The sequence below is a fragment of the Leptodactylus fuscus genome, chromosome 5 (genome assembly GCF_031893055.1).
Source record: "Leptodactylus fuscus isolate aLepFus1 chromosome 5, aLepFus1.hap2, whole genome shotgun sequence".
In the NCBI taxonomy this organism is placed as follows: domain Eukaryota; kingdom Metazoa; phylum Chordata; class Amphibia; order Anura; family Leptodactylidae; genus Leptodactylus; species Leptodactylus fuscus.
The window spans coordinates 147,015,812-147,033,165 of record NC_134269.1 but is presented as its reverse complement, the minus strand read 5'-3'; the positions used below and the strand labels follow the sequence as shown (position 1 = coordinate 147,033,165).

The 17,354-nt window shown below is 42.6% G+C and overlaps 1 protein-coding gene across 4 annotated transcripts in view; it reads right to left on the bottom strand.

Annotated features, from left to right (window-relative positions):
• RASSF3 (Ras association domain family member 3) overlaps positions 1–17,354 on the bottom strand; it is a 110,419-nt gene that overhangs the window by 16,627 nt on the left and 76,438 nt on the right. The window contains exon 1 of one of the 4 annotated variants that reach the window (XM_075274436.1): positions 11,236–11,597. The exons of the other annotated variants lie outside the window; for them this stretch is intronic. Within the exon in view, the coding sequence (XP_075130537.1) occupies positions 11,236–11,358 (123 nt within the window). The 5' untranslated portion in view covers positions 11,359–11,597. Of the gene's footprint in view, positions 1–11,235; positions 11,598–17,354 lie in introns of those variants that run through there. 4 annotated transcript variants of the gene reach the window in all.

Genomic DNA, 17,354 nt, shown 5'->3' with positions numbered 1-17,354 from the left:
GGACTCCTGCTACACCTGATAAACTGGGATTTCAATCTAGCTACAACACACCGCTATAATGAGGGGGGGGGGGGGGGTGTCTGTATAACCTATAATGATCCCCACCCTGGTTGCATTAAAACTTCTTGTGGCCGCACTGTGCTATGAAAGCTTTGTCTACAAGTTTGTTAAGGCAGTCCATTTGCAACTACGGTGCGAGAAAAAGGGGGAAGAAAAAACGAAAAAAAAAAAGTGCAGTGTGCATCGATTTGTTTTTCTTATCTGATGCCAATATTTATTAAAGAGTTTATGTACAGTACAAAGACAGTGATTCATCACGAAGACATGGGTAGGGAAGATATACAAGTGTCAGCCATGAAGAAGGAGCTGGATGTCCATTCAGGACTGCCGATAACATTTAGCGTGCACGTGAACGGATTCTGTTGGCCAGAGAACGGACAGCGAATTATGTGGCAAATCATAAAGATTCACGTCTAATGAAAAGGTGAACACCGTGTTGCAATGGGGGATCGCAGCTCAGCCTAAAACATTTTTTTTAGTAGGGGAATATAAAAGTGTGTTGACAGATGGAAAACGTGAGAGCAGCAAGATAATGACAACATATACACTCACCGGCCACTTTATTAGGTACACCTGTCCAACTGCTCATTAACACTTAATTTCTAATCAGCCAATCACATGGCGGCAACTCAGTGCATTTAGGCATGTAGACATGGTCAAGACAATCTCCTGCAGTTCAAACGGAGCATCAGTATGGGGAAGAAAGGTGATTTGAGTGCCTTTGAACGTGGCATGGTTGTTGGTGCCAGAAGGGCTGGTCTGAGTATTTCAGAAACTGCTGATCTACTGGGATTTTCACGCACAACCATCTCTAGGGTTTACAGAGAATGGTCCGAAAAAGAAAAAACATCCAGTGAGCGGCAGTTCTGTGGGCGGAAATGCGTTGTTGATGCCAGAGGAGAATGGCCAGACTGGTTCGAGCTGATAGAAAGGCAACAGTGACTCAAATAGCCACCCGTTACAACCAAGGTAGCCAGAAGAGCATCTCTGAACGCACAGTACGTCGAACTTTGAGGCAGATGGGCTACAGCAGCAGAAGACCACACCGGGTGCCACTCCTTTCAGCTAAGAACAGGAAACTGAGGCTACAATTTGCACAAGCTCATCGAAATTGGACAATTGAAGATTGGAAAAACGTTGCCTGGTCTGATGAGTCTCGATTTCTGCTGCGACATTCGGATGGTAGGGTCAGAATTTGGCGTCAACAACATGAAAGCATGGATCCATCCTGCCTTGTATCAACGGTTCAGGCTGGTGGTGGTGGTGTCATGGTGTGGGGAATATTTTCTTGGCACTCTTTGGGCCCCTTGGTACCAATTGAGCATCGTTGCAACGCCAAAGCCTACCTGAGTATTGTTGCTGACCATGTCCATCCCTTTATGACCACAATGTACCCAACATCTGATGGCTACTTTCAGCAGGATAATGCGCCATGTCATAAAGCTGGAATCATCTCAGACTGGTTTCTTGAACATGACAATGAGTTCACTGTACTCCAATGGCCTCCACAGTCACCAGATCTCAATCCAATAGAGCATCTTTGGGATGTGGTGGAACGGGAGATTCGCATCATGGATGTGCAGCCGACAAATCTGCGGCAACTGTGTGATGCCATCATGTCAATATGGACCAAAATCTCTGAGGAATGCTTCCAGCACCTTGTTGAATCTGTGCCACGAAGAATTGAGGCAGTTCTGAAGGCAAAAGGGGGTCCAACCCGTTACTAGCATGGTGTACCTAATAAAGTGGCCGGTGAGTGTATATGTGGTTTCTGAAAGTTCATTACAATAAATTCTACAGCCAGAGGAGATAATTTTTTTACTTGCCCTTGAATTATAAATGAATACATTATAAATCAATTAAAACGACTCAAAATGTAAAGAATCCCATCAAATAGTCAGCACAATGCTATACAAAGTGATAAGAAGTGCAGAAGGAAGGACAAAGGTTCAAAAGGTTAAGGGTTAAGCATGGATATCCCATGTTAACATTATTTGCATCCTATAATTAAGATAAATGGAAACTTTAGATAGAATTACTCTTGCTCACATGGCCATCAAAATAGTTAATAAAAAAAAAATAAATGTATGCAATAAAATGAGAAATCCCTTAAACAATACCATAATAAAACATTCTTTTGCTTCCTTGCTTTTTGTATTCAGTCTGACTGCCAAAAGATAATCCCCTCGGTATGTAAATCATCCATAGGTCACAGGACACAATTAGAGTGCTGGTCCCCGCAGCGCTATATTTTAGGAGTTTGTGAGCCCCAGGTATTCTGCCAAACCCCAGCCCTTAATGATTTCTTCCAAGTTCTTTGAATACCTTGCATGCTTGGCATGTCAGATCTGTAAAAGCATCAATCACAAAGAGAGAGAGAGAGAAGGAAAGAAGACAAAGGAGGAGAGAAAAAATAATAAAGAACTCCACCATCTGCACTTTACAGACACTGCATAGTGAAGTTATGCTGCACTTGTTGCTCAGGAATTCACAAGTATTTCTGGCCAAGAACAGACACATACTTCCCCTGGGAAAGCTAGACCAAGCACTCATGTTGTGGGAGAGAATACATTTACACACACACAGCCCTGATCTATCCAGAGCAACCAAAAATACACACACAATAGAAACCCTAGCGTCAACCTGGTACCACAGAAGGAGTAAAGTTAGGCATATATGTTGTGATATAGGAGGTGGAATACGGGTGAGCAAATATTAACATGCCAAACCAAGGCATTTATTAGGGATGTCCTGAACATCTTTGTATTCTAGATCAAAAGGTGGACTGAATTACAGCACAAAGGGAGATCCCATTATACTTTTGATCCATGACATACAGAAGATGGGAGCTACCATATATGATGAGGTGTCAGTCGTATCATCAGTCCGACTGTAGGGAAAAACATCAGGTCTTTGTGCAAAGGACGTTTGTTACCTCAAAACATGTAAAACATACAGGTCATCCTATTCCACTAATTATTGTTTTGTTTCTATTATGAACAAAAATATATACACACACACTTCTAGCTAACCAGTATAGTGTAGCCATGGTATAATAGACCGAAGGTGCCAAATGGACCTGGAAACAGTGCTGCAATGTAAATCATGCCGTCATTGTGTGCATAGGTGAAGTGTTTACCTGGGGCACTAGAGGCGGCTACGCGCTCCTAGAACAAATAGTGACACCTGTTCCATGCCGCAGGTCAGCATATGGCTTGTTACATTGTCACTGGTGCACTCACAACTCATAAGACTTTCTTTCAGAGATATTTAGACATGGAATACTTGAAAACCCCAAACAAAGATTAAAGAGGACCTGCCAGCAAGACAGTTTTAGTTAAAGTGATATTCCATATTAGCAGTTTATTCCCCCCCTTCATCCAAAGGATAGGGGAACCTTTATGAATGAGTGATGGTCCATCTGCTGGGGGCTCCATTCTCGAGGCAGACGTATACTCCCTGTTCTGAACGGAGCATTCATTTCAATGGGACTTCTCAACATGGCCAGACTACTGCACTGTACATTACTGCCATCTTCGGGCACCCCACTGAAAGAGTATGGGTGTGAATATCAGAAGACTTCTCCATCCAGAGCAAAGAGAAAAACTCACCTGTTCTCATGACTGGTGGGTTCCCAGCAGACAGACTCCCTATCCTGTCAATAGGGGATAAGTTGCTAAGGTGCCATAACCCATTTAAGACTTGTAGTCTGCATGAAATAATACTGGAACCCGTTTTCTTAGAAGTTTATTGTGTGGTTATAAATAATACAACAATTGGGTGTTACCATGTTCTGATCTTGTCCATTGTGTGTGTATAGCGCTACAGACTTACGCTCACTTAAAGGGATTGTCTGGCCACTAAACGTAATTTTGCTTGAAGTGGTTACGCTAGTTGTACTGCCAATTGTTTAAAATGATCCCTTCTTGCACTGTCACAGATTTGGGGTTTATTTGTCTGCTGTTCCATCATCAAACTCAACGCCGCTAATATAGTGTCACTGTATGTTGCTGAAAATACTGTGCACACCCAGTGTTGGTAAGGAGAGCACAACCATTGGCCGAGCTGCCCCAACTGCTGTACCCTATGCAAGAACATAACCGTGCATGTCTACATACATTCATGGCAATTCATATAGGGTGTGTGCAGGGGACAGCAGGGGGCTACTGCGCTTTATCAACCTGAATAAGCCTTATGCCTACAGGTTGTTAACAATGGAAAGGATCCATTAAAAAAAGCCATAGGCAAAAGAGTTATTTGGACGGATGTCCAAAACCTTCAGTCGCATCAAATTACGCTGGACAACCCCTTTAAGGGGAATGTGAATCAGCCACAGAATCCGCCTGAAGAAAGGGCAGCTCGCTTCTTTTTTCCGTGAGCGGCAACATGCCCCCTGTGAATGAGCCCGAACAGCACAACACAGTGGTTGATGTTTCATGAGGAATACTCTTTATAGGAGAGCGGGTATGAAATATGTTCAGCATTGATAACAATAGGTTCATACCTGCATTCGGCTTTCCGTTCCTCAGGTTCGCTTGGGGACCTGAGAAACGAAAACCTAATCGGCTTAAAAAGCTATAATTACTATAATGGAGTCTGCCAGCCTTTCCACCTGTGCTTGCAGGACTTTTCTCTCTGCATTTCTAAATCAGAATGGGGAACGGAGTCCCCAAGCATAGATATGAACATACCCCAATAGAGCTGACATTCACACAACACGCTGAATGTAGGTAAATTTGTGCACAGTCAGCAATACCAGGGCAGCCACAGGCAGGAAACATCAGGAGAACACACAACTGCTGAGGTCTAAGCTTTATTGTTATTTCAGAGAAGTGAAAGTAACATACAGGAAATCCAGAGTCCTGGCAGAGCCCACACCGGCCAATGAATCCTTAGTCCAGGACAAGTCCCCCAGCTCTAAAGTCGCCTCATGCCTTCAGGCAGGAAAAGACAAAGCCTAGACCTATCATCCATACACTGAGCATTGCTGGAGGGTTTTCAGGGGCGCTGTTTGTGCCTTAGTTAGGCATTTAGATGCTTTTTTGACTGCTTCATTGAAAGAATGAATGAATGAATAATAAAATAATTTTATGGGTACCTGCAGCCCTGCATAGACAGGAACTACAATTAAAGAGGCTTGCAGGCTATACTAATGGAGGGTGGGCATGATCTCCACTTAAAGGGACTTGGTCACTAGTTTAAGTTGCCCAATATAAATGTGAATCCAATTTCGTCTACGTATAATTTACTGATACTGGTATTCATGGCCTGCCAGCTCCCGCTCTCCCCCCACTCATTTAATATCTTTCTCGCTATAATGTGCATAAAGACATGGGAAGCCCTCATCTCATGACTACTAGGACAGCCGCAGGTGATAAGGTAGGAGTTATACAACCACCTACTGCAAGAACACCAGACAGAGATATATGGAAGGAATCTGGGTCACAATCACTACTACTACTGCTATCCTTTACCCAAGCAAACATAAAACTGGTGAAAAATACTCATTACCAATGATCTAATAGGAACATAGATGCTGAAGTCTGGCTTAGAAACAGCAAGAAAACAAAGATCAATAAACACTAAAATACTAATAGTTATAACGGGTACATATGGCACCAGAGACCTGATGATTATGCAAATGAGCTGCTCAGTGCACTTGGGGCGTGGCCAGGACTCCAGCTGCACCTCTTTTCTTCATAGCTGCACCCCTAAATAAGAATTGGCATGCACACCCCGGTACTATTAAGCTAAACAATTTGTTCTGACATTAAAATGGTTGTTCTTTTTTCTGTGAAGGGTTAAATGTTAGACAAGTAGCAGACTGGCCATCAATATTGGGCACCAAGAATGCAGCGAGGAATCTTATCTGCATATAAAATTACAACCAGATCAGCCCCTTGCTAATATGATGTCTATCCTGGTACTGTCGGCCAAATATATATATAGATGAACTATTTCTATGTATGTTGCATACCATGTAGTAGTCAAGTGACAACTTCTTCTATGGGTCTGGGGTGCAAACCATTGTCTACAACTACACAAGACCACACATGGGGCCAAATGTATAAACACACAAAGTGTACATCGCTCTCCCACAACTGCTTCATCCATTTTGTCCTGAAGGTAAACGATAGCATCAAAAATCGGAGGTCACGCTCAGCCTCTAATGCTTTGCTGGGCTCAAGGCCACATAGCCACAAGCAGAAAAGCCAATATTTCAGGCTCGTCCTTTGATCTGTGGCAGCTAATGGACTAAAATGCTGGGAAGACAGCTTGATCAGGTTGTAAGATTCAGCGTATACTTCCACCTACACAAGGGGGTATAGTAGCTTATGTACACAGCGTCACTATGGAGCCGCTGTACATTGTAAATATTTAATGTATATCAACATATGCTTGTAGAGGGACGACAAGTTTTAGAAAAGCAGCCAGACGTCAGTAGTGTATAACATATCCCACGATAACACAATCAGGAACAACAGACACACATACTTGGTAAGAAGCCGCAGAACAGGTTGGAGCAGCCTTAGTGACGTCCTATAGACAAGTCTGGTACTGCATTCACAAAGGTCATGTATAGAAAAAGGATGATGAGAAATCACACACTTCCCCTGGAACAGAGGGAACATCCTATAACACTCCACAGACTCCAAGTATGTGATGTGAGTCAGCCTGAGATGGGTGTGAGACACAATGACGTGCCACACTGTATCAGATGAGCTCATAAGAAGAGGGACACACCTTCAATGTGGACGCACAATGGCTGACCTTTCCTCATTGCTTCACCAACTAAAGAGCAATTTATCATGTCTGTCATTCCGACCAACCAAGATAACACACACAAACATTCCAGTATGTGTATATACACATGGATCTACAACTACTTACACTACTCTATAGCAACTACTATATACACAAGGATCTACAACTACTAATGTAAAAGATTTCCAGCAATATCAGAAATTGTACCAATCCATTTTAAAGGGCAACATTTCAGGAAGATCAAAAAATCTAATATTGATAAAGCATTCCTAGTTTGTGGGTGTATTAGGGGCTTATATGGATACCACCACCTCATGAAATCATACTGGAACCCGATAAACCAAGAGCTCATCTGACCTGGCACAGATAGGTAAACAGTAAAGAAAAACACACTTATAATATACGTCCATGTCCTTGACTAGTCCTAAGCCTTTAATAACCACAAGGGTAATAACTGTTTACATGCAGACAGCTAAAGACACCTCATACTAAACTTGCCTTTGTGATATTATCAAAGGCTTTGTGCCCATGTGATTTCACAAAGCTGTCAGAAGTGAGGGCACAGAACTCTTCAACCCTGAATATTTCCAAAATACAGGAGACCATGCTTCAGAACAGCTGCCAGGCCTTTAATGGCTTTCAATCCAAGAACATATGGCATGTGGAACGTATCAGGCCGGCTATGTATACACAGTGTAAATGGCACCGTAAACTGATCTGTAAACAATATATATGCATTTAGTATAGAAACAAGCTACGAGATAAAGAATGTTCTTTATAGAAAACGGTCATACAATACAGGAAGAGTAATGGATCAATGGAGGGGCGAACATGGGACCCATGCACACCGATCCTGAGAAGCTGTACTTCGGCCCTCTCGGGCACGCCTATTGAAGTAAATGGGAGCGCGGATGTGTCCTCTTCAGCGCGGGCACACCTACACTCAGGGTGGCAACAGTAAGGCTCAAGTCACAAAGGGCACAAAAGCACTGCCCCATTCTCAGGTTTGTGGGAGGTCTCAGTGGTCAGACCCCACCAGTCATCTATATATCCTGTATCCAAAAGATAGAGGATAAATACCCTTTGTGGCATAACCACAAACCATAACCACAGTTTCCTTTATCTTGTGTGTCAGATGCCTTTACAAAGTTTATCCTGGTGGAGGGATCCAAAATCTTCATACCGCCTAGGGCCCATGGTAGCTATAATCGGCCCCTGGGAGAGATACAACAGCTCAGGTGGCTTACAGCTATCAATTGGGTATGGTCAACTTTACTGCAGCATGGCAATCATTGAAATGAGAACATTTAATGGTGGGTGCGTTGGGTGTCTGCACCACTGATCACATATTAATGACCCATCCCAAGCATAGGTTATCAATACTCAAGTGAAAGCACCCCAGTCCTAAAGACAAGCTAAGCACTACACAGCACATCATGTGGTAGGATCCTAAACGTGCAAAGGATTACTTGGTGATCAATCAAATGCATAAAAGAAGCGGTCGGCCCATGAAAAGGGGCTTTCAACCTACAGACTAACGTTCTGCCAACTGAAAGATCTAATCCATCAAACATCCTCAGGCAAGGAACAATTAAAAGCCGAAAGGACCTGTGTGTAGAAACAGAGCCTCAACAATTAGAACATGAAAGGGGCTGCCAGCAGTGTGTAGAAGAGGCATTAGCTAAAATAATAACCCCTTACCACAAAGCCACTGGAAAAGATAAGTCAGCTGCAGTTTCCCTCTTCTATGGAATGCAGAACCGTAGAATTTGTTATATTATACAAGGCTGTAGACATTGAAAGGGAAGATATTCAGACTTTTTAATGAATTATTGTTGCAGGTTCTGCAGCAGCTGACACAGGATCTCTCTGGCATGCTGGAGTTAACAGCTGTGCACAGAATGGAACAAGGAAAGTGATGATGACCCTGCCAAGTTGCCCCCAAATCCCAGCCCCTTCTTCAAGTGGTGATAAATGCGTCTCTGCTGCTTGTGAGAAAGACAAAGACTACCTGCAATGCACCGGTCAGAAAGCTCAGACCTGTCTATACTGTAAGGTGTGGCTGTGAAGAAGCAAAGTGATCATGCGTGAAGATACTGGCTTCCTCCTACACACTCCCTGCACAGGCAAAGTAACCCCCTGTATGGGAGATATAAGTCAGGAGTTGTCCTCCTGGCTCTTCATGTGGACAAAGCCCAGGACTAGTGTTCTGTATAGCTTCTCCTATTCAGTAGTTACTCTGATCCCAAGTGTGCTGCTCTGATACGATACAGGGTAGTGACCTCTACACTTACGAGATTATGTTCAATGAGGACAGGGATCCATGTGATTTAAGGATTGTAATGATGTAATAAGTAAGCTGAGGGCAAAAACAAAGCCACAGACTGACAGATGACACTATCAAGGTCAAGGGAGGCCATGTCTAGAGGGTTTAATTGGTCAAGGACTATGGCACAGGACAGACTGCTGCTCTATCAAAGCTGTGTCTTGTGATGGGCAAACAGATATACGGCTAATTACATGATCTGTATCAAGTTATTCCTACTGAATGACAGCAAGCAGAGATCTTGATAACTGCGGGTTACTAATACTACAGGTAGACTAGAAAATTGTAGAATGTTTAATTCTTCAGACACGTAGACTCAGCCATTACACTGCCTTTCTACAGCTGCAGTCATATTTGCACTGGAGTACTCTGACACAACATTCACCTAAAAATCGGCAGAGGAAAGAATACTGAGCAGAGAACCTTTTTCCTCTTTCAGTTTTAAAAGGACAGACCCCCTGTTAGACCCCATTACAGTCAACGGGGTCTGTCAGGCTGTGTGTAACTGATATTTCAGTGGTCCGCTTCTCTGTTGTTCTGGTCTTCCTAGAGTAACCAGTATTAGTCCAAACTGTCTGGAAGGAATTTATAAAATAAAATCATCACTGTCAATGTGCACCTGACATGGTAAATAAGCACAACTGATGGCCAAGTAAATGCAAGATCTCCTAGAAGCCACAATGCAAATAAATGAGAATTTCAGATTCCATAATAGTTGACTAGTGGCATGTCAAACTGCAACATAAACATTGCGTAGCGCTGGCCATGGTGTATAGGCGACACATGCAGATCAGCGGTGATGCAGATAATCTAATAAAATGCACCAAAGAGCTTGTGTACATGCATTGCACCTATTTTTCTGTTTTTAGACAATTTAACAGTTTCTGTGCTTTGTCCAACAGGTTGATGAGGCTTGTTGGAAAGGGACAGAGAATAATATGCCACAAGTAATACATTATGCAGTTAGCCTGTTAAGAACATCAGGTGCAGTTTTAGAAGGTCTAGTCTTGCTTTTACACCGACCAATTCTTAGGATTCATTTATATATCCACAGGATAGGTCATCAGTATGTGATTTTTTTGGTGTCCAACACATACCACAGGCGGTAATGAAGTAATAGGAGCAGCGCTGCAGCCCTGTCCATTGCATAGTGGTTCTCCTATTACTTGAGAGGTGCTGCTTGCAGACCCCAACAGATCCCCTACTAATGATTAATACTGTGGATAGGTTATCCGTGTGAAAATTTGATTTGCGCCCGAAAAACCTTTGATAAATCCCCTTACTGGAGCAAAGTGCGTCACCTTAATAATTCAGATGCACTCGTATGTGACAAGGTCTACTCCAGGCAGGAACTGGCGTAGATTACCTAACTCGCACCAGAAAGCTAATAATACATTTGTAGTGCTGAGCAGTCCCTGCCCAAGTTTGCAAAATGTAGCGCAGAATGAGTGATGTTGTGTCTCTGGCACCAAACATGGAAGATTTGCTTTTCCTTCTACAGCAGTTTTTTTTTTTCTTTTGATCATTCTTGCAGAAACCAAACTATGCAGATCTATGGAAATTATTTTTCAGTTTCAGAAGTTTCCACAACAAAACTGCTACATGTGAATACCCGCTAAGGTTTCATACAAGCCAATAGGGCAGGTGGCTTTACAGCAATACACAGTCTTCTACAGCTCTGAACTCCAAAAGTTCCCCTGTATGCCGCCATACTGTCCTCCACTAGATACCTCTTAAGATAAGCAATCCTATCCTATTCCTATCACAGGCATACAGAAGCATAGAAAGGCATATATGGCAGCCCTATAACAACTCCAAGCCATAAGCGGACCATGTGCGTGATGTCTTAAGACTAGGGGAACAGAGGTGTGTAATGGAGGCCATATCTCCTCAGAAGATAGGATGACAGCTTGTGAACTAGCTCAGGGAAGGGGGAGACTTGTCCTGGAGACTTGATCATGACAGAAGACACAGCCACCATACCCGGCACACTGCAGGAGGTGTGGAGGGAGAAGGGGCTGCCCGGGTGACAACCTCCACACTAGTGCGCCCCACACGGGAGCAGGCAGGGGCTCGGTACTCACATGCTGGCCCCGGACTGCCCTCCACGGGCTTTTCTTGAAGGAAGTCTTAGCTGTGAAGTAAAACTCCTCGGAGTCCTCCTCCAAACTGCTATATCCGCTGCTCATGCTGCTACTCCACGTCATCTGCCTGACCCTCGGGTGGATGAAAGCGCCCACGTCCACTACATGCTCAGCCACCCGGCCGGGCTCTTCTCTGCCGGTGACTCCCTCTACTGTGCGGCTCTCACATAGCAAACTAAAGTCCACAGACGCTGGCAGACTGACGGGCGGTGCCCAGGATAGTGGCAGCTGTGCCCGGCCGGGTGAAGCGGTGAAGTCAGTACACGTCCTCCAAGTAATCCCTATCTCCCTGCTGGGGTGACTGATTTCCTGCACTGCTCAATTACACCACACAGGCCACGCCCCCTACAACTTAGTGCCCCGCCCCCGGCCCCGCACACCAGGTGATGCACACCCCTCACACGCTATGCCCGAGATGTATACAACACATGGCGCATACTGAAACACACGGCTATCTTCTGTGTACAGCCCTCATTGTCACACATGTTCTGTTTGCACACACCTCTCATACATACACACTAATGTTCTGTATGTACAGCCCTCACACTGACACTAATGTTCTATATATGCACACCTCACCCTGACAATGTTCTGTATATGCACACCTCACCCTGACAATATTCTGTATAGACACACCTCACACTGACACACTAAATATATACACCCCCTTACACTGACACGAATATTCTGTATATATACACACCTCACACTGACACAAATATTCTGTATATATACACACACCTCACCCTGACACTAATATTTATTTTGCTTACTTATATAATAAGTATGTAACTAATATTGCGCCATCATATTCCACAGCGTTTTACAGACATTGTCAGTCACTATTCTGTATATACACCACTTATCCTGACACACTAAAATTCTGTATATACAGCCCTCCCACTGACTCGCGGATTCTCTGTATATACACCCCTTACACTGGCTGACACACTAGTCTTCAGTATATATACCCCTCGCACTGAGACTCCCTAATATTTTGTATATATACCCCTCACACTAACGCTAATACTCTGTATATACATCCCTCACAGTGATTCTCTGTATATATACCTCTCACACTGACACTAGTCTTCAGTATATATACCCCTCGCACTGAGACTCCCTAATATTTGTATATATACCCCTCACACTAACGCTAATACTCTGTATATACATCCCTCACAGTGATTCTCTGTATATATACCTCTCACACTGACACTAGTCTTCTGTATATATACCTCTCACACTGACACACTAATGTTTCTTATATACCCATCACACTGACATAGTAATATTCGGCATGCACACTTTTCATAGACACACACTGCAGTTACCAGTCCTCTGAACAATCACCAACAGACAGAGTTGTATGTAGGATTTAGCAAAAAGAATGGATATGGAAAATCTTGTATGGTACCACAAAATACCACAAGTATACAGTGAAACCTCTTTGAGGCGACCACCCAAAATTACATAAAAAGGGGTCTTCTAGAGGTTGGTCTTCTCAAAGAAAATGGTTAATATGGAAAACTGTGGAAAATGTGGTCTGGGGTCTGCTCAATTTCAAAGTTGAGTTAACTCTTGCAATATGAGTTACCATGTGAAAATACACCTTTCATTATAACCTGAGCAATGGTGAGGATGTACTGGGAATTGTGGTTTCACAAACAGGATTGGTGTCACCCACATCATGCTGTAGATGAGTGTCTATAGTGCTGATCAGACACTTTTACATCCAGAAACACACAGGTAACATCATCTCAGATTAATCGTTCTTCTGTTTATTCTCTCTATGGCCCAGACTCCATAATGACTACTGACATCCACAACTCATCTAAGTTTGCAACCTTCAGTAGGTGTCTTGAGCGTCTTACTCTTGCATACTTCTACATATTAGGAATCATCTTATAATGGCCCATACACGTGTCTACTAAATATAACAATGCCATACACTATGCTTCCTGTATATAACACTTTCACACAGTGCCCCTAAATATAATACTTTCACCCACAGTGCCCCCCCAAAAAATTAGTACCACACACAGAGCAGTCAGACTCCCACCAATAAGCAATTTATCCTCTATCCTATGGATGTGGCATAACCCCTTTAATTCTAGATTAGAAACATGACTTTACACTGTGACACATATCCTACAAAGCTCTTTTATGTGGATCACTGGAGGTATACTTTTATGTCATGCATGTGTTAGCAATTGGTAAGGGCTGTCCAAGTACTTCTTGAAAAAGTTATGCAGTAAAAAAAAAAAAAAAAAGTTTTAAGCAAATGTAAGCCTATGCAAGGACATGCCAATGATAAGTTCTGTAAAAGTAGGTAATTCTCCTACCAAAACCCCCTCCCCTCCCCCATGGTAGTTAATAATTCAATAAACTATCCAGAAGGTCCTGTAATCTTATCAGAAGCAGCATTGCTCGCACACTCATTAAATGGAGAGGTCAGTAACCGTGTATTTCATCATAGCAGGAGTCATTCTGCTCAAGGTAACTAACACCAACCCAATGAAATCATACTCATTGTTCTCTATTTGGTTTTTCTGCATGTTGTCAACAGCACAGTGTAGAGAATGCCATCCTTCACATTCAACTGGCCATGCAGTTGCACTTTAGACAGCAGTTAGTTGTCCGGCTTTCCCCCACCTCATGGCCCCCTTTCTCCTACAATCATGTAAGCTCAATTTGGCTGGGAATAAATATGTTCTGAATCTGGAGAAGGGAGAAAGCTGCTGTCAGACACCGCTTGATATCCAGCTACCTGAATCTTGCCTCATGCTAAGTTCACATTCGCGTTAGGACGTCCGTTGTAGGACCAGGACAATGGACTATCAGACTGCTAAAATAATGGACACCAACAGAGCTCGATGGGTCCCATTGGCAAGAATTAGGTCCATTGGGTATCTGTTCTGTTTAACTGATAGTACTGGGTAAAAAAGCCAGGTTTGCAGGATTGTTTATCCATCGATTTTAGTGTCAAAAAATATTAAAAGATAACAAAAAGGTAGAACAGAAGTCAAACAATAAGACAAGCACATTTGTTCGTCCGTCGATTTTAAACAGACACTGCAACAGAGTCTCTGAATGGCCATTGGGGACAGTGGAGAGGCCCCATACAGATTAAATGGTTGGTCAGTCCTTCCAAAACAAAAAGGTTCAGCCACCATTACTCTAATGTGTATGATCAGCTTTAGTCCTTGTCCCCAGTGCTATACTGGGATACAATGGGACCACTAGAAGTGATGAATCTGCGAACCAAGCCTCCATCCAAATGGGACAAAAACATGCACCATATCAAAAACTTGTACCAAGGGCAGATTAGAAAAGCTTTGGATGACCCTGTAAAAAACATGGTTCACAACCGACTTGGAATAAACTAATGTCAGCTTGCACCACTCATAACTTTTAAGTGTGACCAAGACATGGAGAATGATAAATTACAATTAGAACCAGAGCTGTGGAGTCAGAGTGGTATTTAGGACCCATATTGGGTGGAATTGGAAAAAAAAAAGTTAAATGAATAAAATTAAAAAACAGCTGCTTGAGGTTACTAGTGACGCAGACAAATAGATGACCCCAGGGCTGTATATGGGAACGAGCAGCGGCACCTGACACAGACCTCATGAAATGTGTATGATCTCTGCACCCAGCACTGTCAAACTGTGACAAGGTTTTTGTTATTATTCTTTCCATCTGGCTTAAACAACATAATATCATTAGGTAAACAAGTAGGTAATCTATGGATGCAATGACCTCATCGCTGGGACCATAACAGGATTAACCAGTTATCTTACAATAGTCAGTGTACTACAGTTGTTGCCTTGCAGTCAGAAACTCATGTAAAGCTGTTTCCAAAACAAGTGCTATTACACAATGATGGGTGTGCGGCCAAGAGACCTGCTCCCGTCCATTTCCTTTTACCAGTCATTATAGTTATAAAAATATACCATCCTTTCTTCTACGTATGGATGGCTTCATTACAGGCATCTAAACCTACCTGACAGTCCTGTTCCCTTTATCCTGTTTACTATTACATGGCATGTTTTTTCTGGAACTTCCTGCGGTGTCCTGAATTATTAGTTGGCGTCCTGTTATAATAAATCCTTGGTGCATCGTGTGATATTCATAATGGCTTAAGGCTCAAAAGTGTTTGAAGTCTTTTCAAGCACAAATAGCATAGATTTGTACAAGATGAACAATACCATATGTACATGGCAACACTGGATGCAATGTTCCTACAAGATTATCCACACTTGTGTGATAAGCTAGGAACACATGGAGACATTGGCTTTGTGACATGTCACATGGGTATAGACTGCTGACTGCATCGCAACTGGAAGTGAATGTGGGTCTGCAGGTTTGGATTTCTTGCAACGGTTGTGTTGCAGGTGGAGAACCGCCATGTTTACACTATTAATTGTGATGCAGGCAGCACAACACTGCCATTTTTGCCTGTGCTATATATTGAGCATCCAAGGTCACCATGTAGCCCTAGCCTTACAGACAGGTAAGGTGAATTTGTTATTATATGCCACTTAAGTTTTTTTACTCAATTGGCTTAAAATGTGTATTCATTTTCCTTATGAATTGAATAATATATCATTCAACCGTTAAAAAAACAGAGCCTAACTGTGTCATATCCGTTTGCAAACAAGGGAGGTGTGCCATGGCTCTAACACAATGAGACACTGTTGCCTTTAACCACTGATCCATGGTACTATAGGGGAGAGGGAGATAATAACAGGTGGGCTGTCAAACTGCTCTGACAGCATTGCATGCAAGTGACAGATATCATTGTGTAGTAAAAAGGTCACTGTACATGTTACACTTTTTTCTCATTTCTGCATTAGAAATAAATAGTACAAATCAGACAGTGGAAACTGTGACAGATAATCCTGCTGGAGGCTGCGCAGTAAGGAATTGTATGTGTGAACAATACAACTTATTTGCTATATAGAATACATCACAACACAGTAAAAATGCTTTATTACTTATTCTTTGTATTAAGAAGCAATTAAAAATACCAAGAAATAAAGTTGCATGAAGTTATTAAGTGCAAATACTGAATCCAATCTCATGCAAATGAAGATTACTCAGGCAACTGCCCTCATTCTCCACCATATAAATGAGAAATACGAGATGGCACCATTTTCCTTTCCACTAGTTTAGATAAATCGGTTCTACTCTGTATTATTTGGATAATTTCAAGTAGCCAAAGTAAAGTGCTGAGAATTAGATCGCTGTTGACCCGTTTCGTTGTTAGCTTTTTTGCCTTGAAGCAATGCAGGTCATGCTAAACACACACACTAGATCTTACATGTATGTCAGAGTATTAAAGGGGCTCTATCATTTGGAAATCATGTTTTACATAGTGATATGCCTGAATAGCCTTTAAAAAGGCTATTCAGGTGCTGCTAGTAGATTTTGAAAAGACACCCCCATTTTTTTTACATAACGGTAAAACCGATATGTAAATGAGCCTCTCTGTGCATCCTGGGCATTCCCCAAGCCATCGTGCACCCCCTGTGTCATACCTTGGCAATGCCCCTTCCTTTGCTTGTGCTCCTGTGATGCCCTCCTCCTCTCTGTAGGTGTAACCGCCTCCATTCTCTGTAGCCTCGATTCCTGTGCTTTGAAATCTTGAGCATGCGCAGTAACGCTCCCTTCTGAGCACCACTGCACATGCCTGAGCACCATTTTCTTGTGGACAATGGAAGAAAGCACAGATTATAATATAGTCCCTGGTGCCTCACAGAGGAAAACCGGCTGTGAAAAACAGATTGTTCAACTTGTTTTTCACAGGTTTTGTTTTTTTTTGTCTTTTTACAACAGTTGCGTTAATATAGCCTAAGACAAAGGCGAGCGTAGGGATAGACTTTGTTTACAGATATGTAATATATATGTATGTGCCTTATAAATGATGGCTGAATAAACTAATCTTTCATAAAGTACAATCCTAACACAGTCAGATCTACAATAACAGCTTACATCAGTGTTGTGCTTACATTTATGCCATAATGAAAGGAAGGAAACCTGTAAAAGATCTGAAA